This window comes from Strongylocentrotus purpuratus, unplaced genomic scaffold (genome assembly GCF_000002235.5).
Source record: "Strongylocentrotus purpuratus isolate Spur 01 unplaced genomic scaffold, Spur_5.0 spur5_scaffold_11, whole genome shotgun sequence".
NCBI lineage: Eukaryota > Metazoa > Echinodermata > Echinoidea > Camarodonta > Strongylocentrotidae > Strongylocentrotus > Strongylocentrotus purpuratus.
Genome location: NW_022145596.1, coordinates 30,758,057 through 30,783,169, shown reverse-complemented (window position 1 = coordinate 30,783,169; position 25,113 = coordinate 30,758,057). Strand labels below are relative to the sequence as shown.

Here is a 25,113-nt window from a genome sequence, read left to right as displayed (position 1 = left end):
AAGTTCAAAGAAGTATAGTCTGAGTTAAAAGTCAGAGTTTTAGATAAGTGTAATGAAGAGGATAGTTTAATTTAGTGAAAATCAGTCTTTCATCAATTTAAAAAAATATATAAAAATGTTGGATGAATATTGTTACTTTTACTGTAAAGAGCTAAGAGGTCTCCCAAGCCGCCATTTTCACAATGTGAAAGCAATACATATCAAACATGTACAAATTAACAAAAGTTGAAAAAACGAGTTTCTATATACGTGTTATTCTAAGCGCAAATGCAATGCAAGAATGGTCAACCAATCAGATGCAGATTTTCATTAGTCACTCCCTAATATTGAGAATTTCCGCCTCTGCTTCCGTCTTCATCATTAGGGACTTTTAGATTTGCACGTCGACATAGTGGACTGCTACGTGTGACGTCCTTTTAAGACCTTTAGATTTGCACGTAGACATAGTGGACTGCTACGTGTGACGTCCTTTTAAAGCACTGACAATACCTTAAAAGGACGTCACAGTCCACTATGTCGACGTGCAAATCTAAAAGTCCCTAATATAACTATGATCCAGATTCTAGACAGGATTGCGTACTCGATCAAAATAGCAACCAATCAGGATCCAGCAACTGAAGACGTATGCAAATATTTTCGAGGGGTATAAAATAGTCGTTAATCCTGTCTAAGTTACACTACCTCTGTTGAGTTTTCACTACACATAACCGTCGATACACTTCCAAGGTTTGCAACACTACATACTCTTGTCCTCATACTATTTATCATCTTTTGTCAAAATCATCGTAAGTGAAGATCATCTAAAGTGAAGAAAGTGGCGAGACAAGAAATAAATTACCATGGCGATTATGCAGCGATGTTGTTGTTTCTCTAACGTCAGGAGTGGTTCCATGGCCTGTGGCATCTACTCATTAGTAAGTTAAACTCTCCCTCTAAAATATCTCACTCTATTTTGTATTCATTTTTGAAGAAAAAATAATCACCATTATTCAGAATGTGTTTGAGATGAAAGTAGATCGACACCGCTCAGAAGAAGAACCGAAGGAGCAGCTAAACGTTCTTCCAACGTTTCAACGTCTTCATGAACCTCTTGAAAACGTTGTGTATTTGCTGGAAATAAGATTATCCTCAGTATTTATGATTGCATGACCATAATGACAGTGAGGAGAAACCTTATCGCAATGAGTCAATACATAGTAAATGTTTCATGCTCTTTTAGAAAAAATCGAGTGATCACTGACGTGACATCTCTGGGGAGTTCAAATGTAGTGAAAATGGTGTAAAATTCACTCACTTTCTTCTAGAAAGCACTCTTAAGTAACTCGATATTCGCTCCTATGCAAGTGACCCCTAACTTTACGCCTGGGGGAGTAAAACAAATAGTGAAAATGTAATCTTTTCTTTGAGACAGTATATCAGTATTTATATTTCTTGTAACATGACCACGCTTTCGTGTCATTTCTTCTTTGATATACCCATCTCTCCAACTGTTCTCTTGTTTTCTTCCATTCTGTCGTCAGTTCTGTCTCTTGCTAATCATCTTTGAATAAGATCCATCATGAATTTATCTTACACAACTATTTGAGTGTTTGAGGTAATATGGTAAAGTCGGGTGATTATTTAGATTTGTAAATTCTTCATCAATATGGTTTTTTACCAGTGAATACCAAATTTCAAATGAAGATGAATGGTTTGATTTAAATTTACCTTTAAATTTAAGAAATGCACTGAATAGAATTATTATAATAACTTGTAAATTCTACCAGTAAAAAAAAATAATGGACAATAAATGACGCCCATTTCAATATTCCTTCATATTTAATCAACATTTTTATTCTGCTGTGAGTGTTTAACACATGACATTACTTTCAGTGCAGTGGTGGCATTTTTAAGTAGCGCTCATTTCAACATTGGATCGGAAAACCGAGAAAGATTGATGTATGTAAAATAACCATCTCTCCTCAAACGACAACTGGAGAACTACAAGGTTATTCTGGGTATGGGCATGATGGGGGGGGGGGGGGGGGGGGTACCAGTCGCGGATCCAGGATTTTCCAATAGGGGGGGGGGGCCGGATATTTGAAAATCGCGCAGACCGTTATTTCAACTCGACTTACCAATACTGACAAGGTTATATTAAAAGCACTGTACCGGTACATACAAGCGGGTACAATTTTTTTTCTTTTTTTTCCTCTTGTCCGATATCAACATTCCCCAAGTTTAAGTTATGTGCGAGCAATTTTTTTAACATTTTCATCAGGGGGGGGGGGGGCTGAATCCACTTGCTAAAATATTAATTTTCTGGGTTCACAATTTCGCAAACGAGCAAGCGAGCGAAAAATTGAGCATTATGTATGTTGTGAAAGTGTTATTTATCCCCAAAATACCCGAGATAAGACATAAAACAAATGCATATTCGGTCAGGTTGTAATTTTTTAATTTGCGGGGAAAGAGAGGCTGTACCCCGCATTAACTGCAAGAAATGAAATTTGAATCCCTGTGGAGTAAAAAAAGAAACAGCTCTAGCTACAACCATGATTACACGAGAGCTTCCATTTTTTTGGAAATCCAGAACAATTAAACTCTTGTGGTGTTATATCTGTGTTTCATGACTGTCAAAATATATTTAACACTTTCTTTATATCTTTACATATTTACATTCATGAATGACTTCATCACTAACGATTCGCTTAAAAATACGATCGTGCCGAGTTGTTCGCTACAACCAATATTGCAATGTGAACTTCCTTTTATTTGGAAATCCAGAACAATTAACTTGTGGTGCTCTATATGTGTTTCATGACTGTCAAAATGTATTTAACACTTTCTTTATATCTTTACATGTTTGTACATGTATTACTTTATCACTCTCGTTCGCTTACAAATAACAACGTGCTCATTTTACTCCTTATTCATATGAATACAATATAAATATTTTTAACAAATCCGCATCACCACCACTGTTACATGCAAGCCCCGCAGAACGTTTTTCAAAGTTAGTGGGGGAGGGGCTAAAGTATTTACGATCAGGTAGAGCGTAGCGAGAGAAGCGAGTGAAGCGTAAATTGGCTTGGGGTCCAGGGGAAAAAGCCCCAGCGGGGGATCAAGGGGCAGACCCATCGGAAGCTCAGGAGTTCAGTATAGGAATTTAATTACGGTCAGATGAGCATATTTTGATACCTTATTTATATCTTATCACTAATTAGCCCAGGGTCCAGGGGACTGAGCCCCATGAAGCTCAGGGTTTTAAGGCATTTCATAATGGTCAGATGATTTAATTGCGGTCAGATGGGCATATTTTGATACCTCATTAATTTTGTGGCACTGGCAGGTCACAATTTTTCTTTCTTCCTTTCTTTCTATTTTAATATCTTACACATACTTTTTTCTAGTGAGGGGGTGGCTTGAGCCCCCAAGCCCCGCCGTTCCTCGGGCCCTGACATGTGCCCATGCCTTGAGCCATAATGTATGGCCGTACAGAGGATTTTTTCATGTTGGGGACCGGGGTAAAATGCAATGAATTATTGATAATTTATTGCATTTTGTTATTTTTTATTTTATTTGTGGGAACTGCCCCCTACCCTAGCCCTCGCTGCGTACATTCATGGTTCAGTGGCAAAGCAATGGCCTCGTAACTGTGAGGCCCCAGGATCAAAGCCGTGTCGATGTGCTATATTAGTGCCCTTTTGTGGGGGCATTAATCCTCATTACTGTCATTTATGACTTAAGGGCGTAGGTCCCCTAGTTGATAAGCATATTAGCATACACATGCTTTGGCAGTCACGCAAAACAAACACTGGCAAATCATTATTCAATAATATCTGAGAATGTATACTATTATCTAGATCTATTAGGAATAAATCATTGTCAAAATAATTCCCTAAATTGGGGTAAAAAATAAATATTCCAACGTTATGAGCGACAGTTTATATTCTCATAGTAATAACATATTGTTTTTTTTTTTATCATAATCATACCTTGTCACATCAATACTATATCACATCGTTTCTTTTCATAAAAAACATTATATTCTTGCATCACATGATATCGTATCTTATAATCAATATTTTGTTATCATTTCGTGCAATGTTAAGTCAGGTGATATCACATGAATGCAATAACATAAAGATATCATATTTAGATCATGATCATATTATGTTATGTAATATCAATCATTATCTCCTTTGTATCATGATATTCATATGATCGTGCTGATAAAGTGTAAATTTGATTTCTTCAATCGTTAAGAGCTCATTTTACTGTACAAGTGTTGCCGTAATTATATGTCGCAATTATAATTTTGAAATATGAATGTAAATGTATTTATTCCTGTTATATTCTGGCCCGTTTCCTTGGTCCAGTGGTCAAGACATTGGCGTTCTAATAGCCAGTGACCCTTGTTCGATTCCCGGCAGAGTCATTTTTCCACATTCGCAATCAATTCCGAAAAGGGATGACAGCAACTAAAAGTATCTAGGAAATCAATGTATTTCCCTGGCTTTGGATTTCTTTTTTGTCTTCGATTTTCATACTTACTTTCAAAATAATCTTTTAACCTTAAATTCCTGCAAAATTCAGAATCATCTTATTTTTATGAAACTGCGGACGTAGTAAAAAAAGTTAATTTCAAGGATTTGTATTTCAATTGTTTTAATCAGCATTAATATACTCTCTTAGAGTAGGTTAGATAGAAACTTTATAATGGAAAAATATGCATCAGTATTATAACAAACTTGACACTTCTGTGGCGTGGGAAAGTGGTGTACCCTATTGTTCAGTGCTATCGTAACCAGACAGTAAGGTGGCAATTTAATTGTACTGAAAATTCAATAACCAACAGATGGAGCATTCTCTTTTATACAAATATTGTTGTATTAACAAGACAAAAAATCCACACTGTAGGCCTAGGCATACATACATGTACATCACACGCAATAGATCCAAGATTTAATACCAGCGAGAGCCCCCCCCCCCACGTTCGGAATCGAATAGGGCTGCTGCTATCAGGGGCGTAAATCCCGGGGGGATGGGGGGGGGGGGGGGAGGCTGCATCCCCCCTGGCTTGAAGTAGGGGGGATGGCCTGTACAAACATCCCCCCTGATATTACAAAAAAAAAGAGAGAAAAAAAAAAGAAGAAGAAGAAGAAGAAAAAAATGTGATGGTTTCAATTTCAGTATAATGCATGAGAAATGAATTATTTTTTATGTATGTATAACTGTATAGGCTACAAGCATACAGTATTTCACCATCATTAAAGGTAATACAAAGTTTTGGTATGGGGTCATGAATTTGGTTCAAATTAACATATTGGAAGCATAATGCGAATCTACAGTATTCAGTGATCGTTGTCGCGGCTGAAATTGAGTCTAAAGTTATGAAATTGTAAATAGTAAACTCTTTCTGTTGTATAGCTCCCTCTTAAGGTCAAGATATTAATTAAGCTATAAAACAATGTTTCTTGACTAAAATAGACCGATTGGCTATTCCCTTCTGAAAATTATGTATCACAACTACATATTCTGAAATTTTCATGGTCGCAGCTACTATTTTATGGCCGTAGGCGCTATTTGAAATTTATCAAAATTTACCGGGAGCACCGGTAAATCTGTTATAATCCATTTTTCTCGAAAGCAGAAGTGTTTTAGGGGCTAAATTTTCTAGTGCTTATATTACATCCACAGGGGCATCCAAATATATCAAAATTGTGAAGAATCACTATCCAGCCAATTTTCAATATTTCCCAAAACTTTGTATTACCTTTAAGAGTAGTTGCGCGACGTGCGCGAACAAGCACTTCATAAACTTCAGAATAATTTTTCGTTATTTTGCAAGGTTTAGCCCAGACGTAAAATGCGCCAGCGCGCGAGCGCTTAAAAAGTGCAATCATGTACAGTAGATGCCCGGCTCCGCCCCCCCCCCACTTAGTGTTATTTAGGGTACGCGTATGCTCGTTCCCTCCCTTTGAAAGCACCCCCCACCCTATCTCAGGACTGCCAACATTTCTGAATCCCCCTTTCGCCGGCTTTTCGCTGGCTTTTCCTGCCTTGGAGACCCCCCCCCCGAATCCGGAACACTACTAAATGACCACCCCCCCCCAGGTGAGCTCTAGTCGATCGAGGGGGACTGGGGGCCAATGCTTTTACCTTTCAAAATGAAATAATCCTGAATGAGCTTTCAAAGCTAGCAGGAATTTCAGGAATTTGATCCCGGGATTTGATCAATTTTTCTATGATATTCAAGATATTTTATAACCTCCTTTTTACATTTCTCAGGAGTCCAAAGAGAGAGAGAAAAAAAACCCACCCCCTTTTTAAAGAAATTAAGAGTCGAGAATGGTTCAACCAATCGTCTTCTTTCTCTAATGATTTAATGAAACGTAAAAGCTTCCGCGCTTCGCGCGGGAGGGGAGGGGGGGAACTGAATTCACACGAGGATTAAGAGGCGAGAACGGAACAACAAATCGTCTTCTTTCTCTAATAATTTAATGAAACGTAATAGCTTCCGCGCTTCGCGCGGTAGGGAGGGGGGAGGGAAAAATGAATTCAGATGAGGATTAAAAGTCGAGAACGGAACAACGAATCGTCTTCTTTCTCTAATGATTTAATGAAACGTAAAAGCTTCCGCGCTTCGCGCGGGAGGGGGGAGGGGGGGGGGGGGGGGGGGGGACTGAATTCAGACGAGGATAAAGAGTCGAGAACGGTACAACGAATCGTCTTATATCTCTAATGATTTTATGAAACGTAAAAGCTTCCGCGCTTCGCGCGGGAGAGGGGGGGGGGGGGGGGCTGAATTCAGACGAGGATAAAGAGTCGAGAACGGTACAACGAATCGTCTTCTTTCTCTAATAGTGTTTATTGTTTGTACGTTTGTGTGTGTGCGTGTGTGTGTGGGTGTTTGTGTGCGTGTGTGCGTGAGTGTGTTGTGTGTTTGTGCGTGCGCGATCGCGCGCGCTTGCGTAAATTAGTGTGGGCGTGTGCTCGTGCTGGTATGTGATGGCTATCGCCGATCATCCCCCCACTCCTCGGTACGGATTTACGCCCCTGGCTGCTATTGTCTCCCTGGAAAGTACCCTATAAAGTACATGTACATTCTTTTACCGTGTGCGTAGGCCATTTAAGGGTTTTTAGAGGGTAGATTTTCCAAATACGAACTTGTTTATAATGCTTAATTTTTTTTTTTAATGTAATGGTAGTTGACATATTATAGCACAGGAAACCATTTATCCAGGCGCGTATCAAGGATTTTCCAATAGGGGGATGGGGGGGGGGGGGGGGGGGGGGCGGAAATTTGAAAATCGCACAGACCGTTATTTAATTAATTCAAGATCCCAATACCGACAAGGTCATATTAGAAGCACCGTACCGGTAACTACCAGCGGGCACAGGCTTTGGAAAGGGGGCAGGCTCACGCCACGTCACCGTCACTTTAAAGGTACCGGAAATACAAAGTTTTGGGAAATTTTGAAAATTTGGTGGATAGTGATTCTTTACAATTTTAATATGTTTGGATGCCCATGTGGATGTAGAATAAGCACTAGAAAATTTAGCCCCTAAAACACTTCTGCTTTTGAGAAAAATTGAACATAAAAATTTACCGATGCTCCCGGTAAATTTGGATAAATTTCAAATTGCGCCTACGTTTGTACAATGGTAGCTGCGACCATGACAATTTCAGAATATGTAGTTGTATATAAACGGGAATAGCTAATTGGTCGATTTTAGACAAGAAACATTGTTTTAAAGCTTAATTAATATCTTGACCTTGAGAGGGAGCTATACAACATAAAGAGTTTATTATTTACAATTTCATAACTTTAGACTTAGATTTTAACCAAGACAACGAGCACTGAATATTGTAGGATCGCATATATGCTTCCAATATGTTCATTTGAACCAAATTCATGATCCAATACCAAAACTTTGTATTACCTTTAACTTTGAAATTTGTTATCCAATGAATACAAAAGATATATCATGAGTGCCTTTACATGAATTTTAAACAAATAATATTATGCTGGATTCTGATCCAGATTGCACAACCTAAAATGATAAGATGGTCATCCCCAATACGCTTGCAGTTCTCAATTATGTGCACCCTTTCCTCCTTATTCCCCCATCTATCGTTACCGTCACTGCCATTGACGTATATGGCAGGCCCCCTCTTCAATAAAGGCTCCCAAGACTTCTGGAATAACCCAAAATGTTCTGATCACCATACTGCCGCTCTATGGAGGGGCCGGGCGCGACCTTTTCAGAAGTATTTTTTACCAACCTTTTTAGGCACTACGGCTTAAAATATTACAAGCATGCTTATAATTTTTTGAAAATAAGCTGAATTCCGACTCAGTTTTGCACAACCTAAAAACTAGCCCCCCCCCCTCCATGCGCGCGCATTTCACACGCACATACCCCCCCCCCCTTCCCCCCAAGTTTTCCCCGTTTTCGTCGTTACTGTCACTAAGTGTCATTTCCTTGTCTTTCTTCCTTTCTCACCCGGCTTCTAGCTCTCTTCTTTCTCTTTTCTCTTTCTCTGTCTCTCTCTCTCTTTCTTTTCTTTCTCTTCTCTTCTCATTTTTTTTCTTCTTCTTTTTCTCCTTTTTTTCCTTCCTCTTTTTTTGGCGCCGCCAATAGGGGGGGCCGCGGCCGTTTCGGCCACCCCCCTTGGATCCGCCACTGGGTACTCATGTTTCCAAGGCTTATTTATCCGGAAAACAATCTCCCATAGCAGTACTTTCATATTTCGTAAAACGAAAATGGCTTCATAACTATGATGATTTGACACATAATTCCGAAGGTTCATAATTCCGAAAACGATATAGGGTTCTATTTCATTCTTTGGATTTATGAACCTTCGGCATTACGAACATTCGGAGTAACGAGCCTCCAAATTTGTTTAACCTTTGCAACAACAAAAAACATAGCACTAACAATAAATGATATTGATAATATCAAATCAACCAATTAAAAGAGAATTCTCCATTTAATGTCAAATAGTCAAGCAAAAGTCACAATTTTGGGCCAAAAGGTAAAAAAAAAAGTTAAAGAAAGAAAAAACAAAGCAGCGACGATTAATGGATACATTATTATCTCTGACATTTTTTTCCTCTAACAATTTTTTACCTCAGACATTTTTTCCTTTGATATTTTTTCTGCTGGCATTTTTACCTCTGACATTTTTACCTCTGACATTTTTGCCTTTGACATGTTTACCTCTCACATTGTTACCTCTGAGATTCACAGGAAAATGAGACGGTCCTAGTACAACATAACCTATAAATTTCAATGACAACGGCTTCGAACTTGTCAAGATATTTTCATTCGAATTATCGTTGCAGTCTTTATTGTCGTCATGGCCTCCGCTGCTTTCGTAAGAATCTGTGTTAACTAAAAGTGTATTGTATTGGCGAACATATGTGTTATTCTGCTGATCCTGTTGTCAAAATAATATGTGTACCCCTACAAAATAATCTACAGATATCTCAAATGTAATTTAATTAGGTTGTTGAATGTCAACATTTGATTGGAGAACTAACAAACAAAACAATATTTATCAAGTAAAAAGGAAATGTAGATAAAGTTTGATGACAAACTTTGTAGTGCTGTGGAGCTGAATGCTTAGCTATCTTCCTGGTTTGCTGGTACCATCTATACAAAAATATGCAAACCCATCGATCATATTCGTGTGTTTGGGAACTCTCTCTCTCTCTTTCTCATACTTACATCCCCCTCTTTATACTTACCGCCTACCTTCTCAAAATATGAATCATGATTGTATGTCTCACTCTCTTCACCTGGTCATTCAATTCAAGTTCAATTCAAGGTTTATCAAAATATATCTTCGCAGCCGTTGATGGCTGAATTGCGTTATTGACCACAGATAAAAACATGCAAAATTACAATATATATATATATATATATCAATTACAATGAACATATTTGGCATAAATTAAAACTAAAATATAATATATACATATATAAGCAGATAACCCAAGAGTTCAAATATGAGTTTCAGAACAAATGGGTTGTTCAAATTACGTCAGGAGTTTAGTGATTATTAAAAACCATTGTAAACATCTAAAGACAAGACGAGAAATTTCAACGATTATATTTCAAATTAAAAACTGAAATTTAGAGTGATAACAGATAATAGAAGTACATCATCGATTTACAATATTCACATGGTAATAAGTTAAATGTATTGTTTTTAGGAAAGTACACAAAATACAAATTGTAAAAGTTGTTAGGAAAGTACAATTATATAGATATAGGCCTATCGAGAAAAAATTATCTTCTTTAAAAAAAAATGTTTACATTATTTAAACAATGCGATTTATAGCAATTTTCATTCCTGTACAATAATATTGTCTACGCGCCTTCAAAGAGATCATGTTACGTGAAAGCCAGGGCTCAAATTAATTTTTTGTCCACGGGGGCTCTTCCAAAAAAAAGAGCCCCCGTGAGCCTTCTCACGGCTCTTTTAGTGCTGACGGGGGCTCTTATTTTAATACAAATTTCCATTGAATTGGTACCCTTGAAACTCCTAAATTCCTTGGTATTTCATCATTATCATTTATTTAAGTCGGCAATTTCCCTCTTAGAAATGTATTTGTTACATAGCTGTTATTGACTTTTATCCCCGTGATGACATTCTCTTCATTTCTTCCCGTTCTGCACATAATGTCCCCCTCATTATTCGGAGCAACCTTAATTACATTCTTGCTTTACTTTAAGTCTTTACCATATCCTTCCAAAACACAGGGGCGGATCTAGCTTTTTGCTAAGGGTGGGAGGGGGTAACCCAAATGCGATGCAGAGCATTGTCCACGAGCCGCGTAGCGGCGAGGCGATTTTTGTTGTTGCTATTTTGAACCCCCGTAAGTGATGTTTACATTGTCTACGAGCCGCGAAGCGGCGAGACGATTTTTTTTTGGGTGCTATTTTGAACCCCCGTTAGTGATGTTTTCCTGGCATCTACTGACATCTTCTAATACTGTGTAGGTCTGGACACATGATAGCATTTTCTATGCACATCACATTTTCACTTGGCACTTTTTCGTTTTTTTTACTTTTGAATAACCGGGTCTGGAAGAAAGACTACGCTCGATTCTTATGTTATTCCACAGGAAAAGGATTATGGGGTCTTAATTTTGAAGATTTTTTAAATTTTTGAAATAACCGGGTCTGGAGTAAAGACTGCGCGCTATACCCAACCTTTATTACAGGGTTTTAGTTTTGAACAAATTCGACAAAATATCCTTTCAAATTTATTACATTTGTGGGTAAAGTCATTATTACATTTGTGGGTGAAAATTATTACATTTGTGGGTAAAGTGTTATTACATTTGTGGGCGTTATTACATTTGTGGGTGTAACAGGGGGGTCACCAAAAAAAAAACACTTTCTGGAAAATAGGGCATCTTCAAAGAGAAATCTTCAAAGCGAAAATATACAATATTTTAGATATTGGCATACTATATACCCTTATATTGTGATTACGTTATCAGGGATGATTTCAATATTTGTTTCTCTGTTTACATCATATAAGATATTGCTTAAGCATCATACTTTACAGTTGGGTATGATGGTCTGAAAATTCATTTGCGAGCGAGAAAATTTTTTAAGATTTGTGAGGTCGCAGTGCGAAAAATAACATCTTATCAAGAGGAAAACCCAATCCTGATAGGGTTATAAGCACATTCTCATAACGGAATAAAAAAGACCTTTGATAAGTAACATAATGATAACATCTAGGCTATAACTACGATCGAGCGTAGCGAGCGAGCTTTGGGGGAATTGCTCTTAGTCGCTTGAAATTAGGGGCACGTTTAATGATGAGAGGAAAAGGAGACACTTTTCGAAAGGGTTAAGACACGTATAAGAAAAGAAAAGGAGCACGTGTCAAAGTACAAAGGCTAATTATCAGAGGTGAAAATGGGGCACTTCTTACACCTAAAAAAGAGGCACGCACCAGGATAGAAAAGGGATTTTATAAGAATGGGAAATGGGCATTTGTCGACGGAAATAAGGCACCGGTCAGATTTTGATAGGGGCATTTAAAAGAAGTGAAAAGGGGCATTTATGAAAAAGGGATAGGTTCCTTATTTGAAAGGAAAAAGGGGCACATATCATGTTTAAAAGGGTAATTATCAGAGGTGAAATTGGACACTTATGAAAATGAAAAAGGGGCACTTATGATAAAGGCGAATGTGCATTTGTTGACAGAAAAGGGGCACCGATCAGATTTTAATAGGGGCATTTATCGGAGGTGAAAGAGGCTTTTATGAGAAGGGGGAAGTGGCTCTTATTAAAACGAAAAAGAGGCACATGTTATAATAAACGGGGCACTAATCGAAGATGAAAATGGGGGTAATTATGAGAAGGGGCACTTATAAGAAGGAACAAGAGCATTTATTAGGAAGGACAAGGGGGACGTGTCAAAACAAAAGGGGCATTTATATAAGATTAAAAAAGCACTTATCAGGAGGGGAGGGGGCACTTGTCAAAGTAAAACGAGTATCTCTCAGAATGGAATAGGGTCATTTTCAAGAGATTTAAAGAGGCACTTATGAGAATGAAAGGGAACTATTTTCATAGAAGAAAAGGGTCCTTGGAGAAAAGAAAGGGACACTTTTTTAAATGGGGGCACTTATAAGGAAAAGGAGGCACTTATTAAAAGGAAGGGGCACATGTGAAAATATAAGGTGCGGTTATCCAAGTTAAAAAGGGGTAGTTATTAAAAGGGGAAGGGACACTTTTTACAAAGTAAAAGGAGAACTTGTCAAAGCAAAAGGGGAACCTCTCAGATTTTAATAGGTCAAGTATTAGAGGGGAAGGGGCGCTTATCAAAAGTTAAAAGAGGTGCTTCTTGTACCTGAAAAGGGGAACTTACTAGAATTTTAAAAATGGAAACCGGACACTTATTGCAAAGGAAAATGTGAACTTGTCAAAGGAAAAGGGGTACGTGTCAAAATAAAAGGGGCACTTATCAGAGGTGGAAAGGGGAAGGGGCACTTTTAAAAATTAATAGGGGCACTTATCAAAGTAAAAGGGGCCCTTTCGGGGTACTTGAAAATTTGGGGCACTGTGCCCCCCCCCCATCCCCCGGGAGCGCCGCCTCTAATTCGGTCTACGTCTGCACCGAAAGATGGCGTAATCAACCAGAACGTCAATGACATAGCGCTCATCCGCATCTCGCAACAACAAATATCGTACATTTTATGTGGTACACTTTTGAACTGGTCAAAAAATAAAACTTTGATGCTCTGGAAGGGACACAATTTCATTTAGTAAACCAAATAAAGGTCTACCAGATAAAGCAAACCAAATCAAAATCGGTCAAGAAATGAGGGAGAAGAAGCAATTTTTGTTTTTTCTGGAAAAAAAATGCATAAATTACCATAATTAATTAATGGAGAAAAATTTCAAAATTCTGTGTAGAGGTTTTAGTGTACCAAAGTTAGCTCTATAATATAAAGCAAATCAATCAAAATCGGTCAAAATATGAAGGAGAAGAAGCATTTTTTGTAATTTTTTTATTATTTTTGGAACAGATTTGCATAAAGTACCAAAAATAATCAATGGAGCAAAATCTCAAAATTCTGTGTAGAAGTTTAGGGTTCCAAATTTAGCTCTACCAGATAAGGCAAACCAAATCAAAATCGGTCAAGAAATGAGGGAGAAAAAGTAATTTTTGTTATTTTTTGAATAAATTTGCATAAATTACCATAGATAATGAATTTCACGATTCTGTGTAGAAGTTTTAAATCCCCTCCTAACCCTATCAAATGAAACAGTCAGAATCAAAATCGGTTGAAAAATAACGAAGAAGAAGCATTTTGAAAACTGTGGACGGACGGACGGACGATGGACGCCACGCCATGGCATAAGCTCATCGGGCCCTGCGGGCCGGATGAGCTAAAAAATAAATTACAGCAGTGGTGCCGGCAGTGGTAGCGATGTTGGTGATTTACTCTGCCTTTACACTGAGTCTCATTTTTAGAATAATATTTGAAATACCGCAAAAGTCACACCGCGCCTTGCTGAGACCACACTCTGTGGCGGATCCAGAGGGACGGGGGCCAGGGCCCCTCCCCTGGGTAAAAATACAGTTAAAAACACTTTAATTTTACCTTTTGTTTTAGATGGGCCCCCGCCCCTGGCGCTCAAAGGAGGTGCGATTTTTCAAATTTTCGATGGCCCCCGAAACAAAATTAGTGCTCCTTAGCCCCCCCCCGCTTATTCACCGGCTGGCTGTTTTGCCGCTAAAATATTGTCTCACTAATGGGGCCCGCTCTTTGGCCCCCTCGCCTGCCGCCGGCTGGATCCGCTCCTGACCACACCTGATAACATTGCAGCACTTGACTGTAAGAAGTAACTGAAATGATCTACGGAGGAATATATACATGTCCTCGAATGAACATATGCCAACAAATTAGCTAATTTGCTCCGTTTGAAATATCTAATATATAGTATGTAAAAACACTCCGGGTCCGTGTTACATTGGCCTATACATGTTGTTTACCATTTGTTATTTTTATATCTATTTCCTCATTGGTTGTTTTACTCGGGAATAAAGCAGATGATTCCCGAACTTTACATTCTTCATGTTTCTATTTATTCAATCACAGATTACCAGCTGCATCTATTTAGCGGTATGGTCCTGGAACTTGGCTCAGGCCGTAAGCATCTTCAGCGGTTATACAGGTAATACACCCAGTTCACTCTCTCACTCACAAAAGGGAACGAGACATTTAATACAAAGGAAACGGGGCACTTGTCAAAGTAAAAGGGGCACCTTTCAGATTTAAATTAGGGCACTTATAAGAAGTGAAAAGGGGCACTTATGAGATAGGAGAAGGGGCACCTTTTAGAAAGTAAAACAAAAATTACACTTATTAGGTACTTGAATCAGTGTGTTAGGCATTGTGTGATATAACGAACGAGAGAAAGTTAAAAGAAACTAAGAGATTCCACCGAACTCCATTTCATATGTCTTGATTGGGCATATCACTCTATAAAATAATAAACTGCTGTGAAGTTTTCAGTCGAATTCAGTAAGTTAGTTGGTTTAAATTGTTCACACGACAGAGGGTAGATTGAACATTATGGTATTCTTTTTTATAACAGTGGTCACGAAACCAACAGCCTACGAGATTGATATTCGGTCTCGTGGACCTTTGACAACTCTTCTAAGGGTCTACTAGAGTAACTAGACCGTCGATATCGCTCCGTGAGCTGTCAGTCTCCATGGATGTCGGTCCACACTCTACAGGGGTGTCCCCTGCTATAGATACGTTATACCATAGATACATCTTATTCACTATTCTTCAAATGTAACCCTTTCGAGACAAGCATTCAATCTTTACGGTTTCATAGTAAGTTTTTGCAAATTAGAAGAAGAAATAATGATCACGTTAGCCCTTCAAATTTTACTGTCTCGAAAGGGTTAGAGACGGACCTTCCTCATGTTAATGATTATCGTATTTCTTCTTACTTATTTTCTTTTGTGATAATTCTATAAAGGACCGGCTGTAGATGGGATCTATGCAGCATACAGTATTGATATTATCGTCGCTGTTTTTCTTCTCATCGCATCCATTGTTCTCATAGTGGGCGTATCCCAGGTAAGTCCGATGGATGAGTTAATATAGGGACAATGAAAGAGCTAAAGAGAGAGAGAGAGAGAGAGAGAGAAAGAGAAAGAAAGAGAGACGGAGAAAGAGTGAGAGAGAAAGAGAAAAGAGGGAAGCATGGGAGGGAGAGTGTTAGAGCATGGTTCTAACATCCGTGGTTAGAGTGGCGGACATTGTGGAGGAGACAGAGGAGGAGAGAAAGAGATAGATTATTGGTGAATAAGTAAGAAGGAACTGTCTTGGCAATTGTGTCCTTTGACAAGCACCAATCTACATTTGCCATTCTCCAACCAGGTGAACGTAATTGACCAAAAAAAAAGCAAAATTTTACGATCAAAATTGCTTATCTTGGTCAATTTTGCCAATTTTCTCGGAGAGAGAACGCATTGTAGTCTTCGAAATGAATTGGATATAAATTATGCAGTAGTGTTGTTAAAGGCCACATAATGCTATAGCAATATTGGAGCCAACACGGACAGACAGTGATGGGTTCAAGCTTGGTGGTCTCCAATTCCCTACGGTCTCCAATTCCCTACACCTACCCTACATATGTCAAGAAACAAAAATGGCTATCAAAGAATTCATTTTTCATCAAATCGGTGAGAAGTGGTTTTACGGCACACATTATTATTAATTTGATAGGCTTTGTTTAGACCAGCATTGCTCCAACGTCAGTGAATGTGGATAAAGCAGTTGACATCTGTACTAGACAGATGCATGAGTTTCAAAAGAAATTTCCTGGTGGATTCTATGACACAAGTTCCAAGAAAGTTCAAACCATGGCCGCCATGAAGAAGTCAATTAATGTTGGGGTACGAAAGTCTATGAAAAGTTGATCTACTACAGAGTAATAGGACTGCAGGCAAGTTCAAGAGAGGTCAATGTCAAGGACATTTTGTCATAAGAGCTTAATTTCACCAGTCCCAACAGCACTTTTTGATGATTCTGGAAACGAGCACTCCCATGTCAAAGGCGGACTTATAGAATTTGACAAAAGTTGAGATGTCAGCCAGGCATGAGACACTGGAACAACCTTGTACAGTCATTGAGGGTTGTGCTCTACTGTGGTTGAAAATCTGATGATGTTTGCTTGGTGTTTGACAGATCCAAGAGTATCTAGAGGTCATAAAGGTTCAAGAGTCTTCTATTTAAGTCTCGCGTCACTGCTGTCCTCCAAGAAACTATCTCTCACTGTTCGTCGTCGTCGTCGTTGTCATATAGATCATTGCTCACCCTTGTGACCCGTTTGATGAGACCTTTCGATCGGCATCTGTCTCCTGCAATCCGGTAGAGTGTATTTAGTATGTAGAGTGTTGCCAGTGATTTCCCTAAGGTCGTCACTCCATCTGAGCTTGAGTCTTTCTTTGTTACGTGTTCCTTCGAAGGTACCTTGAATGATAGTTTGTCAAGGTTGTCTTCTGATCTTCTGCTAACGTGACCATAACGTTACCATTGTAGCTTGTACTTGTCAATCCTGGTAGCAAGTGGCGGTTGATCTCCGATGATGGACATTAATTGTGTCCATTGGTGATGTAATCTCTTCATGATATCCCAGGTAGCTTCCTCCAACACCACATTTCAAAGGCAGATATTGCTCCCCTGTCTGCCTTTCCTAATGCCCATGTCTCGCAGCCATAGAGTTCCTACTTGGAAAAACAATGCCTTCATTTCACGGATCTTCGTGGCCAAGGTGTAGTTCCTGTCCTTCCAGATATGTGACAGTGATGTGGCCGATGTTTTAGCCATGGCCAGTTTTCTCTTGATATCTACCGAGCTTCCACTCTCCTCGACAATCATTGACCCAAGAACATTATATAAACTTGTCCACTTGATCAACTTCTTCTCCATCAACCACCATGCTCTGTTGCATGTAGTTAATTTCTACCAATCATGATCTTGGTCTTTTTCACATTGAGGCAGGGTCCAAATAATTTACTTACATCCTTCAAGTTCGAGTAGTTCTTCGGATGGTCTTGTTATAAGTGTTGTCAGTGGCATAATGAGCAAAAACACTGAGAGGGGCAGAAAAAACAATCTGCATCACCACCACTCATTAATGTTACGTGTTACATGCAGGCCCCGCGGAACGTTTTTTTAAAGCGGGGGTGGGGGGGGGGGGGGCTAAAGTATTTACGATCAGGAAGAGAGGAGCGAAAATTGGCGTGGTGTCCAGGGGGCATGGCCCCCGGAAGCTCGGGGGTTGTAGGCAGCTAATAATTGTCAAATGAGCATCCATGCAGGGGCCTGCCTTAGGGCCCTAGGTGGGGTTCAAGAGGCACAGCCCCCGGAAGCTCAGGGGTTTTAGGCATTTAATAAATGTCACATGAGCATATTTTGATACCTCATTTCACCTCGGGTCACTTTCTTTCTTTCTAGTTCTCTTTAATATACTTTATACAAAAAGTGCCCCCTCCCCCATCAGTACGCCAGGGAGTGTTGTATTGTCGGCGTCCACCAACAGAAACTTGACCATAGAAAGCCTTTCTCATGATGAATTCAGCATAGATGTTGAAAAGTTATGGTGATAGGATGCAGCCTTGACGGACAACTTGACCAATAGTGAACCTTTCGGTGTAGCCATTCTCTGTTCTTACTGTTGCTTCTTGGTCTTTGTAGAGCGGATGAACTGGATGAGTCGAATAATATGTGCTGGAAAGCCCATCTAGCTCATAATCTTCCATAGGAGTTTATGTTGCACGCAGTCAAAAGCTTTGGAATGATGAATAAAGCTAGGGAGAGAAGTTGTTGAAATTCTCTGCTTTTTTCCATCAAATTGTTGAGATTGCCAATTTTGTTTCTTGTCTCTCTTTCTTTTCTGAACACTGTTTGTTTCTAATTCTTTCAGCAATTAAGTGAAGAAGAATCTTACTGGCATGCGGAATAATAGAAATAGTGCGGGTGTTGGCACATTCATTTGTAACACCTTTCTTTGGGAGTGGGAGAAAAACAGCTCTATTTCAGTCTTGTGGCCATATTCTCTGTTTCCATATTTTGTTACACATCTTTGGCATGAGCTTTACGCCCTCCTCTCCACTCTCTTTGAAAAGCTTCACAGGGAATTTTCAATACCAGGTGCTTTCCCAGGTCTCAGATGATTTATTGCTTCTTTCGCTCCATTTTGTAAGATGCCAGGTTCAAGCATGGGCTCGTCCTTGACACTTACTCCTTCATGAGTATCAACTTCTTCAGTTTCTTTTGCAGTCTACGGTTTTACACAATATCACTTTTTCCACCTTGCCTTTATATCTTCATCCTCTGTTCAAATGTTCCCATTTTCACCCTCCAAGGCATATAAGTTTGGGTGTAGGTTTCTTGATCAGTGACTTGATGTGTTTAAACATGTCTCTAGTGTTGCTTACTTCACTATATTTTCATGACAACAAACAACAGTTGATCGACATCATATATGCGTGAGTCTGCAGGATGATTGGGTGTTCAGAAATAGGCAAAAGCACAAGCTGGTCATTACCGTCAAGATGAGGTTCCTGTTGAAGTTATTCCAGGCAGTGATGTCATGCCAAGGAAAGGTCTGTCCACAACATAATTATGAAGAAGCAGGCAACAAGCAAGCGATTCGAGTTGCTGCTAATGAGAAGAGGTATGTTAGGGTCCTAGTGGATGACACCGACGTCTACGTACTACTTTTGCATGACGGACTTATAAAACGCAAATGACCATGAAGATGCCCATCACATATTGAACTGTTATTGATGTTCCTGTCATTGTAGACAAGTTAGGAGATATCATTCCATCGATGTTGGCAGGACATGCGACACTCTTGGGGCATACTTTGGCATTGGATAGGGTACAATGCTGAAAGTGATGAAGCAGAAGATTCGACTCCCTTAGGACTCAGTTGGCAATGTTGATGCAGCATGGTCATGTCATCACTCAACCTACTCAATGCTTTGCTTCATGCTATGGACAGTTAACAACCAGCTCAATGTCAGAGGCTCGTATCAACGTGTGGCTATACCCCAAACCTTGCCTCACTACCTCAAACTATCGAAGCGTTTGTAGAAAATGTTAAGAGAGCTCATTTGCAAACATGTGTGTGGAAGCACGCCTTACAGTCACGACCTCACTTCGAACACATTTGTTTTGACTATATTTGCAGAATTAAGTGTTAAATGACACCCTCTTCCGCATGGAATATTTGAGGGTTCCCAACACTTTAAAGGGCTTTTAAACAAACTTCAAGATTTTGAAGCAAACTTATAAACGGATATAGTCCTGTATCGTATTGGTAGTTCGTAATTTTTAGGTTCATATAAAAAGAATCTAGTTTTTTAACGCTGTCACTGAAAACGGTTATTTATCACCATATGCCACCTCATATCTATGGGACAGACAGCACAATTTTTTTTTTTTGGAGTATTAAATTACAAAATAAAAATAAATGTGCAACACAATTTTTTACTCATTGTATCCAGTGCATCTGACTTATTAACATATGATAATCTCATGTTAGAAATTGGTATTTGGCCATCATTTTGAACTATGCAAGTTAATGTGTCTATAGAGGGCGCCATTCCGAATTATGCAAATTTACATATCATTTGTGATCATACAACATCGCAATTTTTATTTAGTGATGATTCTTGAAAAAAATCAAGATATTTGACAGCCATTTAATGTAGTAAAATGCTGTTAGAACTTTTTATATCATTAATTTTGGTTAAAAAGGGGATTTTGGCGGCCATTTTGTATGACGTCACATATCTCAAATTGCTCAATGCTGACAGAGTGTCAGCAATCGGATTCTTCAAATTGATGGTCTAAGGAACTATAATCCCCCCCCAAAAAACAAAAAAAACAAACAAACTATACACCCTAAAACAAGGTATATCGAGATAGCTGCCGGACTAGATTTAGGTGCTGAATGTATTATGGTACCGATCAGTGTCCATTTGTAGTAGGTTCATGCTCCTACCTTTATTTGCAATTGTCTTTCTCGGGTTGTATTCCGTAAACAGCCTTCAGTCTACTGCATTTGCAATCATTTATCAAATCTTAAAAAAGGATTTCGTTGAGTTAATTAATTCTTGAATTCCTATTCATTTTGCAGGACAACGGGACGATGCTGATTCCTTACATGGTGGCGGTCATGGCTCTTATGGTATTACAGGCCATTGCATGGATTATCCTCTTCGTCCTCTACGTAAGTGATCTTATCCGATGGTGTATCCAATGGGAAGGGGCGTACCTCAACAGGTTGGGGACACTGTGGGATCCGATTCTTATTATTTTTACAGTGTGTTTATAATTTATTGACTGCTCACATGCACAGGAAATGTTCTATCTCTATATTCGATTTGTTTACCCCCCCCCCTATCCCCTCCAAAGCAAGGTGGAAGCCTCTTCTATCTCCTTGGTTCCAATTGACATTAATCGTGATTCCTGAATTTCGTTGCGAAGACTTTAAATATGAAGAGGATGACGCATAACTTTTACTACAAAGAAGTTATATTACAAACAAGGTGGTTTACTTTAAATATTCAAAACATGAAATATAAGGTTTTCGTTAACAAGTTAATTCCATAAACGATAGTTTCCGTTGAAAATAATAACCGCTACATGAATTATGTATGCCTATATCAAAGAGATTCTAAATATATTAGAACTTAATTGTGATTCTTTCTTTCAAACTTTTTGAGACACAACAAATGTACAGTCTCTTGTTACTAAAATCGTCTACTTATTATATTTTCTAAAATTCTGTCGCCGAAGGTTAAATTCATAAACTTTAGTTTAACAAAATTATATGACTGTATATTCTATATGCTTTTTTTTTTTAAAAGGGAGCCGCATCTATTGCACTGATCGTGAACGTTGTCTTCTGGCTCCTATTTACTGCCCTCAACGTAAGTATTTAAACAGTTCGCTTGTTTTCTGTGCCTCTCTGCACGGCTGCTCTTTGACACACGTGCAATTATGCACAAAACAATAGGCGGAAGGATTGCTTTGTGCAACGCAATGGATTTACAAAGTTACCAACGCCCAGACCTGATTAAATCCAAGGCAAACCTTATAGATTACCCGTTATGGAATAATCTTGCCCCGGAAGCAATCAAACTTGTATTGTTTAGTATACCTATCCCATCATAATTACTATATAGCACAGGTAGATAATATGTGTGGCTTATAAAGCGTTAATGTGCAAGATAATGCTCTAGCATGTGCTTGTTATGTCAATTCTCCGTTAAAGATACTATCAATAAGTTATAACAGGATACTGATGACAATATAGGGACAATTTTATGAGGTTCTTGAATCGAAAGGACTACACATGAAGAAAAAAAAACACACCTTGCTGATGAATAATAGAGAATGACTTTACATCGACACGGATACCATAAAACTTGTTGCCCTCAGGAGCAATTCTTTTACGGTGGCATCGCTAGTATATGTTTTTTTTTCACATGGAAATAATAGGAAAGAGGAAGCTTCTCAAATACTATGTCTACCTTTAAGTTTGTGTAACTTCTCTATCAGTGTCCAGAATAAATGTATAAGACTAAACGTAATTGATGTGTAGGAAAAAAAATCTTTCTATTTTTAACTCCATAACTCTTATGGTTTCTAGACTAAATCGTATGATGCAACGAATAATATTTCTCATTTTATACACTAACCATAAGTCATTTAACTGAAAAAGTAATATAGCGTTATTCAACAGAACATCGCCATCAAACATCAAAAATGAAAGTAAATACGTATACGTATATTAACTATAAAGTTGTATTAATAGTGTAGTTTTTTGCTTCCAGACAGTTCTCATGTTGCTTTACACAAAAATATAATTATCATATTTTATCTCTCTTTTTCAGATCACGTGTCTAATCTGCGTCATCTCGCAATACCAAGAACTTCGTGAAGGTCGAGGAAAGGCCAGTGATGTGGTTTAACCATAGCAAAGTGAAAAATATCATTCTTCTGGGCATCTTTTTGTAAAACTGTCATGACTACAAGTTTACAGACATCCCTTTGAAACACGTGTTAAATTCAATTCACGCGTTTCAATGGGTTTTAGGCGATCTTGTTTTAATGACAGTTTCATGAAAAAAAATCGGGCCCATCTAGAGGCTGATGTTAAAATCATTGTTAGGACTTTATTGTTCAGATATGGCGCCGTTAACCGTTGCACAAAATGTTAATGTAAATGAATAGCAACTGCGCGTAACAAGGGACTTGCGCGTATTCACTGAGATCTGTGTTATAAGATAAAGAAATTTGCGGCGAATTACACTTTACGTAATCTTAAGGGGGAAAAAAACGCAACAATTTTGCCGCATCATGTCTGATCGAGACTTTAAACGTACGGGGAAAGGGTTTTAAAGAAGACAAAACAAAACCCTCATTTTCCTGAATTTCCTATTAATTTCCTATTAATCATCCACCATATTATGTGAATAATAGGCCTACAACTGCTCTCTAAAAATTGACACTGTCAATAATTGTATTTCAAAAGAAGACAAATTACATAAAATACGCGTTGTTCGGTTGGACAAGCCATAATGTTTTCCCTACCTAGGATCAATTACTTTAATACGCAATTCGTATTCTGAAAATTGAAAAATTATTAATTGTAACAGGTGAAGGAAATAGATTTATAACAGGGCCTTCAACTTTACATTATGAAAATGGTCTATTTGTGATGAATGGTGAGCATAATGAGCAGAAGATTGGCAGTATACGTAGATCTGAAGTAGTGCTTGTGGAACCTTTCTTTTGACTGTACATCGCTATGAATCAAACTGACCTTTTGTTTTGGTTCACTTTTACGAACATTTATAATTTGTATATCTGTAGAAAAAATGCTTCCGAAGCAAAATAGATGATGGTTTAATTTTGACTGTCAATCTGTTCTGTGTATAGCAATGTTTGTTTCATATGCCGAATTTATATAACACCAATCAGTCTTACATGTAGATTGATATAGGCAGTATTGGTTACTACTTCTATTGCATGCTGTATACGCATTCAATAGACATGCTTTCTATTTCTCTTACGAAGACATATATTTGTAAATATCTTCTTTTTTAAAAGTTTCGTTGAACCGAGAGTTTGTATCATTCTCAAATTTATGTTGACTCTGTGGTATAATGGTACACAGTATAAATAGCTCTTGGAATAATAGATAATGAGGCTGGTATCAAAATGGTGAAAAAAGAGGCTTACCTGCAACATACATTACACATGCATGATCAGCACCCATATTCACTACACTTTCCCTGACCCCGTTCTCAACTAAATATGGGGTTAGGGTTAGTTTTTTTCTTCATTTTATGCTTGTTTCGTAAATACATGTACATATATGAATACTGACTGCAATAGTTTTGTTAGTTGACAGTTGTCATAATAGTCTTTGTGACTTTTTTTGCAAATACTTTTTATCAAGTTTCTATGTGTCCAGAATATGTTTAAAGCTTAATGTTCATGTTAAAATTGCAAAAAAGAGTGAACAGTAGAGTTTAGATGTTACCGTACTTAGGTTTAAATGGCAAAGAGTTTAGTAGTCCGTTAGTACAGACTTTAATTTTACTTTGACCACAACTACCAAAGTCTTGAGCAGAACCTAGCTCTGTCAGTCTCTGACTGTGCCCGGAGCAGATTAAGTACAGGGCCTATGTAGTATGGTATCAGCCCAGTCTCAAAGTGTAGACACTGTTACACACATTAAAGGTACTATGTCCCATTTGCAGGCCAAAAAAATGAAAAGGTTAAATTCCAACGGCATTTGAAAGATAATACAAATTTAGAACTTCCCTAAAAAAGTGGGGCTTGAAAATGTCTTCAAGTGGGAAAATAACGACTATTAGGTGTCAAATCGACTTAGGAGCTATAGAGCCATTAATTGATTTTCAGACTATTGTACCGAATGGTCATACGTTTTATGCTGCGTAAAGATGCAATCAGTTTAATTTTGGCCATCACAAGAAGTGGGTTATTGATGTAGACACATGCTCATGTACCCTTTACAGCTCATTTTATGTATGTTATTACCAAAGAAGAAAAAAGCCCGTCAGTCACTCAATAGTGTCTGACAGTGAAGTCTAGCAAGTAAACGGGTTTCCTTGCATAATTTGAATATTATGACACTGCTAACCCCACTTTCACAGATAGGACATACATGAAATATTCATAATTCCTGCAAAGTTCTACAGCATTTGAGGTTGGCTGCAAAAGGGACTTAGTACCTTTAAAGGACAAGGGTTAGGGTTAGTTTTTTCTTCATTGTATGCTTGTTACGTAAATACATGTACATAGATGAATACTGACTGCAATAGTTTTGTTAATGATGTTAAAGATAAACTTGAGTTCTGGTAAAAAAATAAAATGAATTCTCACAGAATCTAACGAAACTTACACTGAATGTTCAAGATTACAAATAAATGTCATGTGCCAAACAATTTTGGAAGAAAATGTATACTGGCTGAGTAATGAGCATAGAAAGATAAGGAAATCAGGGTAGTACTAT

At 38.2% G+C, this 25,113-nt stretch overlaps 1 protein-coding gene across 1 annotated transcript; it reads left to right on the top strand.

The window, feature by feature from the left end:
* Nucleotides 1-694: 694 nt before the first annotated feature.
* Nucleotides 695-24,336, top strand: LOC105443626. The gene is made up of 6 exons (XM_030981151.1): nt 695-914; nt 14,628-14,703; nt 15,523-15,623; nt 20,701-20,793; nt 21,434-21,496; nt 22,463-24,336. The coding sequence occupies exons 1-6, from the start codon at nt 840-842 to the stop codon at nt 22,538-22,540; spliced, it is 486 nt and encodes a 161-aa protein (XP_030837011.1). The 5' UTR covers nt 695-839; the 3' UTR covers nt 22,541-24,336.
* Nucleotides 24,337-25,113: the final 777 nt, after the last annotated feature.

What these genes read in the sequence shown, in the direction of transcription:
- LOC105443626 (XM_030981151.1), top strand. Translation starts at nt 840, where the DNA reads ATGGCGATTATGCAGCGATGTTGTTGTTTCTCTAACGTCAGGAGTGGT. An exon ending in CCTGTGGCATCTACTCATTA is followed by an intron (nt 915 to 14,627) that starts GTAAGTTAAACT and finishes ATTCAATCACAG; the next exon opens with ATTACCAGCTGCATCTATTT. An exon ending in CATCTTCAGCGGTTATACAG is followed by an intron (nt 14,704 to 15,522) that starts GTAATACACCCA and finishes AATTCTATAAAG; the next exon opens with GACCGGCTGTAGATGGGATC.